The sequence below is a fragment of the Vicia villosa genome, linkage group LG3 (assembly GCF_029867415.1).
Source record: "Vicia villosa cultivar HV-30 ecotype Madison, WI linkage group LG3, Vvil1.0, whole genome shotgun sequence".
NCBI classification, from domain to species: Eukaryota; Viridiplantae; Streptophyta; class Magnoliopsida; order Fabales; family Fabaceae; genus Vicia; species Vicia villosa.
In genome coordinates, this window is record NC_081182.1 from 26,470,397 (window position 1) to 26,488,811 (window position 18,415).

At 33.1% G+C, this 18,415-nt stretch overlaps 2 protein-coding genes across 2 annotated transcripts; both read left to right on the plus strand.

The window, feature by feature from the left end:
• Positions 1-6,850: 6,850 nt before the first annotated feature.
• Positions 6,851-11,475, plus strand: LOC131660746 (guanine nucleotide-binding protein alpha-2 subunit-like). The gene is made up of 14 exons (XM_058930051.1): positions 6,851-7,086; positions 7,852-7,919; positions 8,022-8,094; positions 8,321-8,358; positions 8,446-8,535; positions 8,677-8,754; positions 8,911-9,018; positions 9,121-9,222; positions 9,358-9,413; positions 9,621-9,755; positions 10,120-10,213; positions 10,609-10,668; positions 10,756-10,835; positions 10,950-11,475. Exons 2-14 carry the CDS (start codon positions 7,857-7,859, stop codon positions 11,125-11,127), a joined length of 1,155 nt encoding a protein of 384 aa, XP_058786034.1. The 5' UTR covers positions 6,851-7,086; positions 7,852-7,856; the 3' UTR covers positions 11,128-11,475.
• A 591-nt stretch (positions 11,476-12,066) lies between these two features.
• LOC131660745 (endoglucanase 16-like) lies at positions 12,067-14,413 on the plus strand. The gene is made up of 6 exons (XM_058930049.1): positions 12,067-12,518; positions 12,621-13,034; positions 13,134-13,211; positions 13,296-13,554; positions 13,638-13,801; positions 13,892-14,413. Exons 1-6 carry the CDS (start codon positions 12,306-12,308, stop codon positions 14,213-14,215), a joined length of 1,452 nt encoding a protein of 483 aa, XP_058786032.1. The 5' UTR covers positions 12,067-12,305; the 3' UTR covers positions 14,216-14,413.
• The last annotated feature ends 4,002 nt before the right edge of the window (positions 14,414-18,415 follow it).

An 18,415-nucleotide genomic window follows, 5' to 3' on the forward strand; every position in this document is an offset into this window, starting at 1 on the left:
TGCAGAGGAAATGTATAGAATCTTTCAGAAACAAAAACTGAAAAAAATTAGAGTTTCACACTTTCACCTTTTTTGATTGCAGAACAAAATTGAGTGAGATGGAGACGAGACACCAAGAGGGAGACAATGAGACTTAAGGGTTGAGACCGCGAGACTGAGTGAGATGGCGAGACCGAGAGGGAGACGATGAAGTTGAAACGGAGGAGAGCGAGAGTGAGGGATGATGAAAAACCCTAGAGTAAGTGAGAGGATGAAGTTGAATAGGAACTAGGAAGTGAGTCACGTGAGTGAGGTGTGCAATACTGCAATTGGATTTGGAAATATAATAAATTAATTATAGAAATTCAAAACTTAAGTTAAATATGCGGTTCAGTTCAGTTTTGTGAAATGAAAACCGCAAACCGAACCGAACCACGTGGTTCAGTCCAAAAATCATCCAAACCAAACGCGATTTTTTGCAATTTTCGATTTGGAATGATTCGATTTACGATTTTGCTTTTGGATTGGTTCGGATACAATCACCCCTAATGTAAAGAGAGAGAGAGAGATCAAAATTGAATAGTATTTGAAAAATATGGTATGCGATATTTCTCTCTTATTCAAATTTGAACTCATTTCTAAACATGCATAGATTAATCTCTACATTTATGTTGAGAATGTCAAATTATATTAATAAAAAGAGAAGTATTGTCATATCCCAAAATTTGCCCTCCATTTTTCAAGGTATCTTGGCTCAAGCAACCTCCTCAGACACACATGATCATCAGGGAATTGAGATTTCTAACACCTCAAGTGGACTTCATGGCTTCCTATATGTTTCAAAGAATCCCCATATCAATTTTCTAGCCTTGAATCACAAGATTGCTCAGTCAATGGCTCAAAAGATCAACAATCGACAATGATAGGTCAAAGGTCAACTATGGTCAACCTACAGTTAAAACTCTTGATTTTTGGTCAACATCAACATTTTGAGGATATATTCGTCATTTGATCAAGGGTTGATCATGATTCATCGAGAAAAGCTCAAAGATCATCAAAAGTCCAAGTTTCTAAATTAGGGTTTTTAAAAGGAAAGTCAACTGAACTTTGACCAACCATAACTCTCATATACTTTATCGGAAAATCCTCAACCAATGCTCATTCTCAAGGAAATTCAAGTCTCTACAACTTTGATGTTGGGCCCAAGACCAAGAAATGCATCATTTGAGAGATATGAGTCAAAACATTACAGGTCCTTCTAGAAGCTCACAAAAAGTCATTTTTTGTCAGGAGCATATTCGAGATAAAATCCTCAAATCAAAAAAATGTTTCAAAGTGGGTTGTAGAAGACATCTTGGGATTTCTAGATTGCAAGAACATCTCATGTGATCAAAATTGAGGAAGTTATGGATTGCACAAGTTGGGCTATTTTGAGAAAAAATGCAAAAAAGGCAAAGAGAAGAATTTTAACTTTTTGAGTATTGGGCCTATGAATTTGAGTTTCCCACGTGATTGTAAGCTTGTGGGAGGCCCATGAATCAGTTATTAGTTATTTTATGATTTTATTCCATTTATCTTTAAATTTATTAATTTAAATTCAATTTAAATTAATAAAATCATGATTTAATAATGAGAGATTTTATGAATCATTCTCCCAATATTTGATCAATCAAAAATCATCATTCAAGGGTCAAGAAAAACGTGAAAAAGGTTGGGAAATAGAATTGGAGCAAAAATGGAAAGGTTTCATATAAAAATCAAATCAAATTTCACCATTATGAAATATATGGTTCCTTCCATATTTGTTAACCTAAACTGTCCACCTATAACTACACAATCTACTCCGAATAAGGGGAGGACGAAAAATTGGTGAAAAAAGGCTAGGGTTTCAAAGAACAAAATATCAAGAAAAAGTGCAATTTCCGTGTGCCTTATCCAAGGAGTTTCAAAGCCTCTAAATCATCCAATCCTCTTCTTAAAGGGATATAGAGTAAGTTTGAATGGAGCTACAGGTTTTGTAACACGTAAAACACCCATATCCAATTTACCATATTCATGCATATTTCTGAAATTCCGTACCTCATGTTTTACGTATTTCGTTTGAATCTAACATTTTGTATGAGCTCCTGATATTGTTTAGCACAGTTTAGAACCATTGGTTTGGAGTTTATGCGTGTGAAATAGGATCTACCATGATTAGGGCACAAAGAAGATGGTCTTCGTATTTCAATTTACAAGTCGTTTCAGACCAAACGGATGACACTTATGAATTCAGGGCGTGATTTTACATGGATCTAGGCAGCCTTGCTTTTGTTTGATGTTGGTTTTTGCAAGTTTCATGGAGGAAGAAGAACCTGCGGAAAAATCCGCAGGTAAATCCGCAGCAAATCTCAAAGGAAAATCCGCAGGCGATCGCGAGGAAGATGATGAATAGTATGCGCAGACTTTTGACTAAAACGCGTGGCGTGTTCCCGTGACCTGATTGGCTGGTCAACCATGGCTCATCCTCTCTCCCCAAACGATTGGACATCCGGATGCGTAGTGGGCCCAGCGTGACCCAAGTTGAATTTTCCATTTAACAGTTTATTTTATATTTATTTTCATTGAAGCAGTATATTTACAACATGGCAGTTGTTTAGGGTTGGCAAGAGAGAGTGAGATGCAGCTTGGAGGACGTGGGTTCTGTAACACCCCGATATCCTAGCTCAATTGTAGCTCAATTAGTAGCAGGAATTGCTATGAATATGTACTTAACCCCTAGGTACGTGGTTCGATTCCTGCGGGAGGCAAAAACAATATTTCCTGGGCAGCCGGTAAGCGGACCTAGGGGGATTATTGATTAAGCCGGTAACATGCTCGGTTGGCCGACACGGTTGATGCGTGCAGCGAATATCGGGGTGTTACAGGTTCGAGACCTGTCGATGGCGTTTATTTTTTAACAATTGTTTGATTGCAGATTCAATACACGCGGTTGCACATGTTCATCATACACCCTCACGCGCCGGCCATTAGATCCTCAACGATCAGGATCTGAAGGACCAGGACGAACTTCCACCATACTCCCTCAACAGCCCCTCACACTGGATCATACGCCACCTTTTCCTTCCATTTTACTTGTTTGTTTTATTTTACTACTTTATTTCTTTATTATTTAAACTAACTCAGTTTTTTCCAATTAACCAATAACTAATGATAAAATAATGACCATTAAAGTTAGGTTTTAGAAGTCAATTAGATTTTTTTAATGTAGTTTTAATTTTAATTTGATTTAGAATTAGGTTTTTTTAGTTTAATTTCTTTTAAAATAAAAAATAATAATAACTAAGAGCAATTTTTAGGTTTAGTTGTTTTCTTTGTTTTATAAGTTTAATTAATTTAGTAAAATAATTTAATAATTAATTTAGTTAAACATAGGATTTAATTAATTAAATATTACACATAATTTCTAATTAATTAGTAACTAGGTTAATTAATTTAGAATTAGGTTAATTAGTTTACTAATTAAACTAATTTAGGTTTTCACTTAAATCCCCTTAATCCTGACTTTTACTAACTTCAAACTTCTCCCGATTTCTCTTCTCATCTTAAATCTCCATGATTGTCGCATGCATACTATTTTACTGCTTTATATTTAAAATTCTAGAAATCGATGTATAGGTCGGAAGGTTATTTTTGTAATAGCGTAGGACTTTACTTTCCGCAATTTACTTTCCGTACCATATAATTGCGATATACTTGTTAGATGTATGGCTAATAGGATTGCATGACAAGACTAATTAAATGAAACGTTAGCTCACTAACTTCAAGATAATATATCTGAATCTAACACACTCAATTTACTATTCACACACTCACCTTTAGGATATAACCCCTCTTGGTTGCCTTCTCGCTTATAATAGTCAAGTCCCTCGAGCGCAGGGATGCCTTAGCATATGCTGCCTACGATTCAAAATCATCATCGTCCCTTCGGAATAAAGATCATAGTCCCTTCGAGATGCCTACGATAAAATGATCTCGTCCCTCGATTAAATGATGATAGTCCCCTCGAATGCTAAAGTATCCTTACTGGTTGCCTTTATGACTATTCACATCTCATAGGACTTCCTACCATCTTTATAGTATGGATAGCCCCTATGACGATTCGATGACCCTCGGTGTCCCGAATACATCCACTGTATAGGACTATCTGCCCTTATATGGTATGGATAGTACTATCGCTCAAGGAAAATCTTTAGAATAGGAAAGACCTTACGAACTTAGGGTAGGTAACTCTTAAGTGCTTGCTCACAACAAATCAAATGCTTTTCACACCCTGTTTTTTAACATTGTATTTTCAGACATTTTTAAACTATTTTTCTAAACACACACGACACTTTTCAAACATTTCAAACAAACAAGTGAGCTAAGCAATTAAGAGCCCATGGATAACCATGGATACAAAAAGTGCTTACACCTTCCCTTTGTATAACCTACCCCTAAACTCAAACTCTTTCTTTAAGGTCTTTCCTGTTCTTTTATACCTTTCCTAATTGGATAAAATAAAAGTCGGTGGCGACTCTTGCTCACCGCAACATTTGTTTGCAAAATAAAATAAAAGTCAGTTATCCCACCATGTTACAGAACTGACGACTCTGCTGGGGATATTAAAAAGAAGGGTTACCTTAGAGCTTAGATCACGTATAATTTGTTTGTTTCATCCACCACATTTGAACCAAAAATCCATTGTAACAAAGTATTCAGATCAACTTGTTCGATCATCATCTTGTTCTTGTGCAAAATAATAATAATTTTAGAATTTTAATTAATACTTCAGTATGTGTATTATTTGAATCAAATGAATGTAACCCGTTGTAGTAAGATTAAATTCTTAAGAACATTATTTATTTATATTTATTTAATTTATTAATATGAATAATTATTCATATTTATAATTCCATGTTATTTAAAAAAATTAAAATTTCAGGAGAGAGTTTTGTAATATTTTAAGAAAAACAAGAACTAGTATAGTATTTTTAATACAGAATATAAGAAACAGGGTTGATAGCATTGTCCTCGAGCTCGTAAGTTTTGTCCTAATTGTAATGAACGGGTCTACCTTAACGGAGCATGAAGCAAGTACAGTCGGGCGTGGTGAAGCGCTGAAGGCGTCAGACGAGTGGCAACTGAACTGCCAAGGAAATCCGTCCTTTCCTGTCTTTTTTTTCTTTTGACTACCTTTCCAATCACAACAACATTTCATATTTGCATTCCATATCTAAGCCAAATACCAAATCCAACGGTTCATCGTTTGTGTGACGAAATTGAAAAGCCTTCTCACCGTTGGATTGGAATATCTTAACTAGTGTAATGAAACTTGGCATATGTTGGTGTTGGGAGAGGCAACGCAAAACTCCAAGGTTAAGGTCAGAACTGAAATGCTGAGGGTTTATTTTCCCAACATATATGACATATCGTACATAAAAACCTGTGCCATCACTCTTCCTATCCCTCTCTCTCCTTTGGCTGCTTATGCCTCTTTTTTTGTAATATAAAATTTGCTTTGACCAAATGGAACCAAGATTAGAATCCTTGGTATCTTTCGCCGCTCTTTCTTTTCCTTTTTATATTATTGAACAAATTAATTTTACTTTTCTAATTCATTAGTAGTAAATAATTTATTAATTTAATATATATAAATTTAATTTTATTGCTTATTCAACAAATTTTTAAGTCAGTTAAATTAGTAGCTCCCAAGAAATATTTGATTGTGTTAATAACTATGTAGAATATTAGTATTTGTGGTGTAGTTTGATTTGATTTGAAACAAAAAGTCATCAGAGTTGAAGATATTATAGTTTATTTCAGTTTTGAATGACTAGTTAAAAAAATTTATTTAATTTTATACGATTTAAATTAGATTAATTTTATATATCAAAATATAAATTATATTTTTTATTAATATTAATATTATATAAAATTTTACAAAACAACATAATATAATATATAATTTATTAAAAATTTAAATCATACAATGAAAATAATTGAATAGTTTGAAATAAATGAATTATTAAAAATAAATAGATAAAAATAGTATTAAAATCAATCAAATATCAAGAAATAATGAATTAATATGATATATCATATTAATAAAAAATAAAGAAATATTAAAAATATGGATGTGTTTCGGTTCAATTTAAATTGTTTAGAAAATTTAATCCGAAATTCTATCAAAACTTAAAGGTTTTTATAAAAGAAAATCCAAAAACATTTAAATTTAACAAATTTTTTGTGATTTTATTCTTTTAAAATTAAATTTATATTTTTTATTTGAATTGATTTGAATTTAAAAAACTCTAATGTCCAAATATATTGTAGAAACCTAAGTTATAATTTGTGAACCTAATATTCATCTTTAACAATTATACTAATGTTGCAGTAACATACTCCCTCCGTTTTTTATGATAAGTCGTTTTAGATTTTCACCCAGATTAAGAAAAATAATAATTGTTGTATGAAAATGAGAAATTATGAAGATTTTTAAAAAATTATCCTTCATTAATGACATGTAGAAGATAAATTTATATAATTGAAAGGAGAGAGAATAAGAAATATTTAAGGATATAATAGGAAAAACAACATTAATTATTCATTGGAATTATAAAATGACTTATATTTAAATACAAAATATTTTTCCAAAACGATTTATAATAAAAAAACGGAGGGAGTAAAGTGTTTTCAAGGTAATTTTTAATAAAAAAGTAATTTTATTATTATAATATTTAAATGAATATACAAGACCGAGGGAGAAATCTCTATCTTACTACCTAGTTCTCACCTCAGGGCATAGAAGATAGTAACCTTTTTCTCTTGTCCGTTTCCATACTTATCCTAATCCAATTAACGTGCTTATATTATACGTTAATCCGTTATTATAATGTTAAACTAAACACGAATTGTGATTGTTATTTTCAATATAAGTAGCATGTGAAGTTGCACACTTTCTAATTCTAATTTCAAACAAACGCTACTGAACTTGCTTTCAACTTTCACTTCACACTATAATCCCAAAATTCTAACAGCATATTCCATCTCTGCATAACACAAACAGATCCTTTTGCTTCTTTTCAGGTACTCCTCCTTTCTCTCTTGCATTCCCAATCTCAATCGTTTTTTTTTTCATCAAGATCTCTGCATTTGGTGTTGCATATGCAGATCGAGATACAATACAAACACTGTTTCCTTTTATTCGTGTGATTTTCTACATTCCAATTTTTTGTACCGTTTTTTATTATTATATATCCTGTTTCTTGTGTAAACTTTCACGGCTTGATTGTACTTGCATGTTTCTGCTTTTTGTTGTACTTTACTTTCTACATTCATGTGGTGGTGGGAATCAACATTCAAAAGCTTTGAATCATTAGTTTGCTCTAAATAAAACAAAAAAAGGAATTTTTGTTTTGCAGCTCATCAATTAATTTTATCACTTGTTGATTCCGCTTTATATGCTTAATGTATTACAATCTTAATTATACTGGAAAAATTAAAATTTTAAATAAAAATCATGCTTAAGGTGGTTTAGGGTTTAGGCAAAAGATTTCAAAATTATGTAAAATTCAAGATTTTTTCAAAACTTGCATATTAATTTGAGCTTCAGATCTATTTTGGAAATTAATTTGACTAATTTCAATGTGGATTGTGGTTTAACTATTTCAGCTGTCTGGCTCTATTTTGATTTTATTCACCTGTTCTATTAAGTGGAATTCAAATTTAGTATTTAGGTATGCTATTGAAAGTTGCTAGAACTACCAGCTTATGATTTGGTTTAAGGCATGGGCTTCTTTGAGAGGGAAAAATGTTTAACCAGTGTATTTTTTTTTCTGTCTTTTATAACAGAAAGTATGGGCTTAGTTTGCAGCAGAAATCGGCGATACCGGGATTCTGATCCTGAAGAAAATGCACAGGTTTTTATACTTGATAAATTGTACTATAGTTGTTGTTAGGTTATAAAAAATCATATACTCTTAAATAGGTTTTGATTTGATAAATGTGGTGTGGATTTACAGGCAGCAGAAATTGAGAGAAGAATAGAGTCAGAAACAAAGGCTGAAAAACATATTCAGAAACTTCTACTACTAGGTTTGTTTTCCCTTTTACCTTAATTGTAGATACTTTGCTTATAGTTTTTTCTTAATTAAAGTTTGTCAATATTGAGAACCTAGTAGTAGCTTTTGAAATTTTACATAGCATGAGTGGTTTTCCTGAGTTTGGAGGAATCTTATATATACATACCATAATCTCTGAGTAGTCAATTTTTCTTCTTCTTATACTTGTGTAAATCAGCTTCAATGTCTCTGTTGTTTAGGTGCGGGAGAGTCCGGGAAATCTACAATCTTTAAGCAGGCAAGAAGTTGCATTTTCCCCTATTTTATAGGTTAGCATGTGATTTCTAGATTGATGAAATTTATTTGACATGTTTACAATATGCAGATTAAACTTTTGTTTCAAACTGGCTTTGATGAGGCTGAGCTAAGAAGCTACACACCAGTCATTTTTGCTAATGTATATCAGACTATAAAAGTACGCAATACCTGAAAGGGTGTGTTGATTTTTTTTCCTCGTACAAATAGATCGGACTCACAGTGTTCATATTCTAAAATATTTTTACATGAGTTGAGTAATAACTGTAATCCTTAGTTTTTACTTGATGTGTTTAAATAGGTACTTCATGATGGGGCAAAGGAGTTGGCTCAAAACGATCTTAATTCTGCAAAGTATGTTATATCCGATGAGAGCAAGGTACTTCACTACCAAAGCCTCGTTTATCCCTTACTATGGTTTGTTGATGATTGAGTAGTTACTGAGTTATCGTGCAATCTTGTATGTTTATCTGAAAGGATCTATCGCTTTTGTCAAAGTTTTCTTAATTCATTTAGAGCTTAATTTTTTTGGCAGGACATTGGTGAAAAACTTTCAGAAATTGGAGGCAGGCTGGACTATCCACATCTCACCAAGGATCTTGCAAAGGAAATAGAGGCTTTATGGGAGGATGCTGCCATTCAGGTGGCCATTGCACGTCGATTTCTTTACCTTGATCCATGTATATAGTTATTTTTTGTGATCAATTACTTAGTACGCATGTCTTTTGCAAATATATTGCTGTAGGAAACATATGCCCGTGGTAATGAACTCCAAGTTCCTGATTGTACCAAATATTTCATGGAAAATCTGCAGAGGCTGTCTGATGCAAATTACGTTCCTACAAAGGTATTGAAAATCTATCACTCTTTTGTCGTTTGCAAAAATAGAAATTGATGCCTTTTACATTTATGGACCTGCAAATTTGAAGGTGATATAAAGTTACGAATCTCTCAATATTCTCACTTTATTTTACAAATACAGGAGGATGTTTTGTATGCAAGAGTTCGTACAACTGGTGTTGTGGAGATCCAGTTCAGGTGAACATGCAGAGATGGCATGACTTTTCCTACTCAAATGATAAAAAAATATGCTTATTACTGTTACCATTATGTTATGTCCTTCAGTTCCTGATGCTGTATGAACAGATTCTATCGTAGCACTCGGTGCTACTCATTGCATTTTCTTAATAATAATATGGTATACATAATGGTTAAACTGATTACAATATTTTTATTACTTGGCAGCCCTGTTGGAGAAAATAAGAGAAGTGGTGAAGTCTATAGACTCTTTGATGTTGGTGGCCAGAAAAATGAGAGGAGAAAGTGGATCCATCTTTTTGAAGGAGTTACAGCTGTTATATTTTGTGCTGCAATTAGCGAGTATGGCCTGCCATTTGATCTTACATCATAATGTGGTTAATAATATTAATGACAGTGATAAAGTTTGTTTGGGAAATTTTATTTTCAAATAGTGTGTACTTCAAAAACATTCGAGTCATATTTTAAATACTTTCTGTTTGATTTTACTTTGCCATTTTTAAAATGCTTGCCAATGACTAAAACCATGTTTGATGTTAGTTGTGCTTTTTAAAGCATGTTAGTATGCATAGTATTGGCAATAGGTATTTGGTATCATGCAAGATTTTGTGTAGACTAAACAATTCACCTATCAAGTTTTGTTGCCAAAAGCATTGTACTTATGAGATTTGAAAAGCTTAAGTGTTGACTTTGATTTTCCTTCCAGGTATGATCAAACACTTTTTGAGGATGAAAGCAAGAACAGAATGATGGAAACTAAGGAACTTTTTGAATGGATCCTGAAGCAACCATGTTTTGAGGTGACCTTTTACGCCTTTTCTTAAATTCTAGCATCTACATTTACCTGGTAAATTCTATTGTCAACTAAGGGTTTGTTTAGATTGACTAATTTGAGGTTATCGATTAATATAAACACTACTGAGATTGTTTGGGAGAGGTTACGGAAACAACTTATGTCATATCCATGAACTGTTTTCAACTTATTTTTATAACGTCCCGAGAGTAGCTTATGAAAACAACTTACAGTTTATATGAAAACAGTTTGATTTTTTAAGCTATAAGCGTTTAGTTAAGTTGTTTATTCAAAAAGGGCCTAATTTTTTTTAAAGTTTCCCTCGCACAAATATATCACACTTATATAGGAAGCTTTATACTATTTTGGCATTTAACATTTGTTCCTTTATTTTCTTGACAGAAAACATCCTTCATGTTATTTTTGAACAAGTTTGACATATTTGAGAAGAAGATCCTGAATGTAAGAGCCATCTATACATGTACACTTCGACTTCGATGGGAGAATCAATTATCATTCATTTCATTTCATTCTATCGTCTTTGTGCAGGTTCCGCTCAACGTATGTGAATGGTTCAAAGATTATCAGCCAGTTTCAACAGGGAAACAAGAGATCGAGCACGCATATGAGTAAGCATTCATTTATAAAAGCATTACATGCTTGATTTTTTCCTAATAAAGTGCTGTGATTTGTTTTCATTTATCTAAAAAAATTTTCCACTTTGGTAAACTATGTTTCTACAGGTTTGTGAAGAAAAAGTTTGAGGAATTGTACTTCCAGAGCTCTGCTCCTGACCGTGTAGACCGTGTCTTCAAGATCTATCGGACCACTGCCCTTGATCAGAAGGTTGTGAAGAAGACTTTCAAGCTTGTTGATGAGACGTTGAGGCGGAGGAATCTTTTTGAAGCTGGATTATTATGACCATGCAACAGTGTGCATAAGATAAAAGGGATAAATTATTTTTACATTGCGGAGGTATTCAGATTTTGGGTATACTAGAGGTCAGGTATACAAGAGTATATAATCAATTTATTGATTTATGTCAAGTAAATGATGTTGAATGAGTGGAATTCTTGATCACCGCAAATTAGTTGCGATGAAATTTTCAGAGATGATATAATCTATGATGCACATTTATAGATTGAAACTCACTAATTATATCGCATATTTTGTATCCAATGCTGGTCTTTAAGTAAGGTTTTCAGGCTTGAATCTTATGAATGGAAAGAATGCATAGTCAATGAGAGCCAAGAAATGAGGTTTCACAGATGTAATTGTGTGTGTGTGTGTGTGTGTTTTTTTTTTTCCTTGTAGTTAATTTGAAGATTCTTATGTTAGCTTTGTACCTAGTTACTTGCCTTATCTTAGTTCATAGCATCTTTTGAACACTTGCTGAAATTCCAAAATTGAACTATTATTTACTTTCTTTTTGGGTACATTAATACATTTATTATATACTTTTTTTTACTTCTCTATATATATATATATTATAAAACTTCAATATTTTTGTTTTAGAAGTAGATTTGTTCGGTTATATAAAAATATTTGATATTTTTTTATATATTTAAGTTATAAGTATAGACCTTGGTAAAGATAGACTACGGGTCTAATTTTAGTAAACAAATTAAATATGAACCAAAATATAGATTCTATTTGTTGATTTTAGGTATTTAGGGTTTATGTTGTGCATCCTCATTCACCAATTTCAACAATGGTTAATAATAAAATTGTATTAGTTCTTACCACCACATGTTGAGAATAGTAATGTGTAAATTGGGTTTCAAATGGTGGTTGGAAAATCTATACACAAAAATAAATAAAGGTTTTAAGGCCTCTCTTTCCCTCACAACCCATCCTTTAAATTGTTGTTTCATTTCATTCCATCCTTAAACCTGCTCTTACTTTTTCATCACAAACACAAAATAAAAACCAAAAACATTAATAAAAGAAGTTGTTTACAACTTCCTGTTTCATTGCAAAACAAAACAAAACAAAAAAAACTACTTTTCAACCATAAACATAACCGTTTTTTCCTTATAAACTCCAATCACAAGGTGCTTTTCACAAACACAAAGGGTTTAATATTGTTTGGCTAATTCATGGATACTAAAAGACTATATTTAGCCATCTTTGTATCATGGCTTACTTTGTTCCAAGAAAACATGTTACATGTCAATGGTGGACTTAATTATAAAGAAGCTCTCACAAAATCTCTTATCTTCTTAGAGGCACAAAGATCAGGGAAACTCCCTCCCAATAATAGAGTCCCTTGGAGAGGAGACTCAGCGCTCGACGATGGCAAACTCGCAAATGTATATTTTTTCGTCTCTAATTTTTTTCAATATATTTATAATCAAAGTTACACAAAATGAATAATTTTGGCTAATGATTTTGATTTTTCTTGAATTGAATAGGTGGATTTAGCTGGAGGATATTATGATGCAGGAGATAATGTGAAATATGGGTTACCTATGGCTTTTACTGTAACTTCATTATCATGGGCTGCAATATTTTACAAAGCAGAACTTCAAGCAACAAAGGAAATGGGAAATATTCAAGATGCAATTAAATGGGGCACAGATTATTTTCTAAAATGTAGCTCTAGAAGAAACAGGTTATATGTTGAGGTAGGAGACCCTCATGAGGATCACAATTGTTGGGCTCCACCTGAAAAAATGAAGACAAAAAGATCTATTAAAGTTATTGATCCTAATCAACCTGGTTCTGAGATTGCTGCTGAAACTGCTGCTGCAATGGCTTCTTCTTCCATCGTTTTTCGATCCATCGATCGTAAATATGCTCGCAGTCTCCTCAACAAAGCAAAATTGGTATGAAACATTATGTATCTTCTTACATAAATAGCATTTTGGTTACATGAGGAAATATAAATATGAAAACTAATTACTTTTCTTCAACTTTCATTTCAGCTTTTCGATTTTGCGAAATCACATAGAGGAACCTATGATGGAACATGCCCCTTCTACTGCTCCTATTCAGGCTATAATGTATGTAAATTTGTAATTAACATTTTCTCATTCATTAAACTTTACTATTTATTTAATCATATATATATTTTTGGATGTATATAGGATGAACTAATGTGGGCAGCAGCATGGCTATACATGGCAACAAAGAAACCAGTATACATGAAATATATACAAGAAGAAGCAATTAGTGCCAGTGTTGCTGAATTCAGCTGGGATCTTAAATACGCTGGAGTTCAAGTTCTGTTAACTCAGTTACATTTTGAGGGTCATAAAGGTCTTGAAACATTCAAATTACACGGCGAAAGTTATATATGTTCGGTCCTTCCTGAAAGTCCTTACCATCAGATTAATTTGTCTCCAGGTAAATACATAAATTTTTTTGTTTATATTTAATTCTCGTCTTTTTACGTGTATAATAGTTTATATATATGGTTTATTATGCAGGTGGATATATTCATTTGAGAGATGGAGCCAACTCACAATATGCCACAAGCACATCATACTTGTTCACTGTTTATAGTGATTTGCTTGCCAAATATAAACAAAAAATCAAATGTGGAGGCAAAGAATTCGACTCGTCGCATCTCCTTGCTTTTGCTAGGCAACAAGTTAGTACTATTTTATTTCATATCATCGAATAAAACTATAGACATAAAAATCAATGACTAACATTTGGATTGGCACTAACAAATCGACAGATCGATTACATATTGGGGAAAAATCCAGCAGGAAGATCATACATGGTAGGATTTGGGAAAAACCCACCAACACAAGCTCACCATAGAGGTGCTTCAGTGCCAACATTGGCACCAAATGAAGAGGTAAGTTGTCCAATGAGCTTTGGAAAATGGCTACAAAGAGATGCACCAAATCCACATGAGTTAACTGGAGCCATTGTTGGTGGGCCTGACATCAATGACAAGTTCAATGACAAACGTACAGATTCACCTATGACAGAACCTTGTACATATGTTAATTCTCTTGCTGTTGGAACTCTAGCTAAGCTTGCTTCTTTGGGTTAACTTAACTTGATTAATTTCATGTTATTATTGTTAATTTAATTACTCCAACATAGTTGGTAGAAGAGACCTTACTAAATATGGTCCATCAAATTAGATTATTTATAGTACCAGTATATAGTATATGTAATTAGTGTGTAATTTGTTGATGCCCTTTGTATAATAGATGGGTAATAAATATATGAACCATCATGATACAAACATTTTTTTGATTTCATATGTTTCGTTTAATTTTATTGTGTTTTTTAATGAGTATTTTGTTTTGAAATTGTTATTTTGAATAAGTATGAAAATTAACTGAACCCATTCATAATTTTATATAAGATGGGAAAAAGATTAGAAAAGTTATAAATACAAAATTAAGTACAAAAATAAGCAGCATCAAAATTTCACACTCACTGTTAAGAGACCCAAATGCATCTCTCTGTATATCTTACATTTTTGCGATAAAAAAAAAAGAATTAAATAAATTAGACCTCTCATAAATATTTCAACATTTATCTTTGTTTCTTCAAAAAATTTACTTCAAATAATCGTCTATCTAAATTTTTTTTCATCCATAACTTTAGTCCCTCTAATTAACTTCGGTTAATAGACAAATGTAATTGGCTTATAAAATGTTGCTACAACAACATAACATTGTCAAACAATAGTAATCCAATGCAAAGGAAGAAAGTGGTAAACAAGTTTTCATCCACCAATATACCAGCTGAGATTGATGAAGAGTGTGTGCAAGCAAAACAACACAATGGTAAATTAAGCAAGGATGCATGTTGTAGAACCAAACATCACTTTGAGGTGGTGTATTCTATGTATATGGGTCGATGCAAGTTGATTCTTGTGGAGACAATAGATACTTTGTCATTTTTATTGACGAATATAGTAGAAAGCTATGGACATACCTAATCAAGAGAAAAGATAAGGTATTTGAAGTATTTAAGAAATTAAAGTCTATGGTTGAGCAGCAAAGTGATCATAAGTTCAGAGTTCTCAAAACACATGATGGAGGCAAATATGTCTCAAATGACTTTGGGAAGTTTTGTGATAAAGAGGGGATAGTGCATGAGGTAGTACCACCCCATACAATGTTGTAAAATGGTGTTGCCGAAATAAATAATCAATCGATTATGAACATGGTGAGAAACATGTTAAAAGAGAAGAACTTGCTGAAAGAGTTGTTGGGAGAAGTGGTTTCCAAAGTTGCATATTTGTTGAATATGTGTCATACAAAGAAGCTTGAGAAGATAACACCGAAAAAAGAATGTTCTGGATTCAAATTGAATCTAAACCATTTGAGATTCTTCGGTTTCATGGCATATCGACATGTTCCGGGTCAACTTAGAAAGAAGTTGGATGACAAAGGGGAGATGATGATACTTATGGGGTATCACCCTACAGGAGGTTACAAGTTGTTTGATGTTAAAAACATGAGGATTATGATCAGTCGGGATGTGTTGGTCAATGAATTGAAGCAGGTGGAGCAGCCTGTAATCGGTCACACTCAGTTGTTTACCGGTTACATGCAGGCGTTAACTGGTTACAAGAAAATGTTAACTAGTTACACACACGATTTTTTGGATTCTAAAGAAGTTGAAATTGCAGAACATCCGCGCGCCGAAGCCGAAACTGATGAAAATATGAGGCGACCAACTAAGAAAAGAGGTTTGCCTCAAAGACTCCAAGATTGTGAGATATTTCGCAACAACGAAATTAATGATGATTTCGTCCATTTTTCACTTATGGCCGAATCCGAATCCGTTGAGACGGAAGATGCCTAGAGTGATCCAGAGTGGATTTGTGCTATGAAGGAGGAGCAGAAATCGATTGAGAAAAATAGTACTTGGGAGTTGGTTGATCTACTGAAAGGAAAAAAACCAATTGGTGTAACATGAGTCTATAAGGTGAAGACAAATCTCAAAGGTGAAATAATCAAGCATAAGACTCAATTAGTTGCAAATGGATTCTTGCAAGAAAAGATATAGACTTTGATGAGGTATTTGCCTCGGTTGCTAGGATCGAAACCATAAGGATAGTTGTTGGTATTGCAAATAGCAACAATTAGTCTATCTATCAAACGTATGTGAAATCCGTGTTTTTGAACTGTCCTCTTGAAGAAGAAGTGTATGTAGAATAATCCCTTGGTTTTATTGTGAGAAATCAAGAGACAAGGTTCCACAAGTTGAGAAAAACACTATATGGTTTGAAGCAAGCTCTGAGAGCTTGGAACAAAAGGATAAATGGTTTCCTGGTTGAGGTATGCTTCAAAAAATGTGTGTCTAAGCAAGAAGTTTATGTGAAGACGGATGCAAGTGAAGGTGTGATCATTCTTTGTCTATATGTAGACGACTTATTGATCTCAAATAACAACGAGATGAGTATTTATAAGTTCAAGAGTGAGCTTATGAAATAATTTGAGATGAGTGGCCTTGGTATCCTGGCATACTTTTTTGGCATAGAGTTCCACAAGTCCTAAAGAGGACTTTTTATGCATCAAAGGAGATATGCCCTTAAGATGTTGAAGAAGTGTGATATGGAGCATTGTAATGTTGCCATTACATAACCTGAATCAAGGTTGCACCTGTCTAAGAATGAAGAGGAGTAGATCATAGATCTTACTCAATATAAAAGATTGATTGGATCATTGAGTTACTTATGCAATACGCAGTTAGATTTGGCGTTAGTGTCAATATTGCGAGTAGATTCATGGAGAGATCGAATGTGTCTCACTTGGCAGAATTCAAAAGAATCATAAGATACGTCAAAGGGTCTATTGGCAGCGGAATTCTCTTTCTCGCAGTGGATATGAGCAAAAAATGCAATTTGCTCGGTTTTACCAATTCCAATTGGTGTGGAGATAAAGATGATTGTAAGTCTACAGTTGGATACATCTTTATGTTTGGTGGAACACCAATCTCATGGTGTTCGAAGAAGGAACCAATAGTTGCACTCTCGTCTTGTGAAGTTGAGTATATTGTCGCTTAGTTATGTGATTGTCAAGCCGTATGACTAATTTATCTATTGGAAGAGTTGAGCAGCAATGAGGGTGAGGCTGTTACACTCTTGGTTAAGAATTTTTCAACCATTAATCTTGCTAAAAATCTAATTTCACACGGGAGGAGCAATTACATTGAGATGAAGTTCCACTACTTGAGGGAGCTTGTTAGTGAAGACAAATTAAGATTGAGATTTTATAGAAGTGAGGACCAAGTTGATGATTTATTGACTAAGAGAGTCACAAATGATGTGTTCAAGAGGTTCAAGATGAGCATGGACATGAAAGACTTGGATCACTTGAATTAAGGTGGTGTGTTGAGTGAAAATTCAATCATTCAAGTACTGTAATCAGTTAATACGGGTGTATAACCGGCTACAGTATATGGAAAAACACTTCAGCAGGTTGAAAAAACTGGTTTTGAATTGTGTTAACTAGTTAACCAAATGCGTTAATCGGTTACACATGACATTGTATTTTCTATTTTGTGTCTGTGTAATCGGTTAACCATTTGTGTTAACCGGTTACGAGCCTGATTTTTAGATTTTTCTTGTATTTACGTATGTGTTTTAGGTTCCAATTGTTGTGTAACACTTGTATAAATGTGTTGGAGGCATTCTCATCTCAAATGAATGCATTGTTTATTCTCACCCTCAATCATCTCTCTCTATTTCTTTTCTCCATCGCTAACTTCTTCTCCACATACCTTAAACTCTATTGTTGAACAATTGCGTGATTGATATTCTAACATGGCCATGGGATGAAATCAAATGCCATTAAGGTCATAATTTGTAATTTAAGTTCTATTTATAATGAGTTTTTTTTTTTAAGTATTGGCCCTATGATTTGAGACATATTACGATGAGGAATTTTCTCCAATGGCTTGATGGGACACCATTAGAAAGATACTTGCAAAGGCTGGATTGAGTATCAACTTGATTAGAAAAACTCATTTTGCATGGAGGATTAAATGAAGTTGTATTTATTGAGAAACTCATCATGGACTCAATTAAGCAAGTTCCATGTACTTATTATAGCAAGTTTGCAGCTTCTTGTGCATGCCATGATGTGTGAATGCGTATGATTCTTGAAAAACTTGGTGATGAGTAGAGTAAGTGCACTATTTTTTTGCGATAATAGTTGAACAATTCATTTATCAAATAATGTAGTTATGTATTCTAAGATAAAACACATTGAACATCAATCTATAT

Excerpts from the sequence above, each read along its gene's own strand:
- LOC131660746 (XM_058930051.1), top strand. The coding sequence starts at position 7,857 with ATGGGCTTAGTTTGCAGCAGAAATCGGCGATACCGGGATTCTGATCCT. Across the intron at positions 10,214-10,608 it reads TGAAGCAACCATGTTTTGAG|AAAACATCCTTCATGTTATT; the intron begins GTGACCTTTTAC and ends TTTTCTTGACAG. Across the intron at positions 10,669-10,755 it reads TTGAGAAGAAGATCCTGAAT|GTTCCGCTCAACGTATGTGA; the intron begins GTAAGAGCCATC and ends GTCTTTGTGCAG.
- LOC131660745 (XM_058930049.1), top strand. The coding sequence starts at position 12,306 with ATGGATACTAAAAGACTATATTTAGCCATCTTTGTATCATGGCTTACT. Across the intron at positions 13,035-13,133 it reads TCCTCAACAAAGCAAAATTG|CTTTTCGATTTTGCGAAATC; the intron begins GTATGAAACATT and ends CTTTCATTTCAG. Across the intron at positions 13,802-13,891 it reads TTGCTTTTGCTAGGCAACAA|ATCGATTACATATTGGGGAA; the intron begins GTTAGTACTATT and ends ACAAATCGACAG.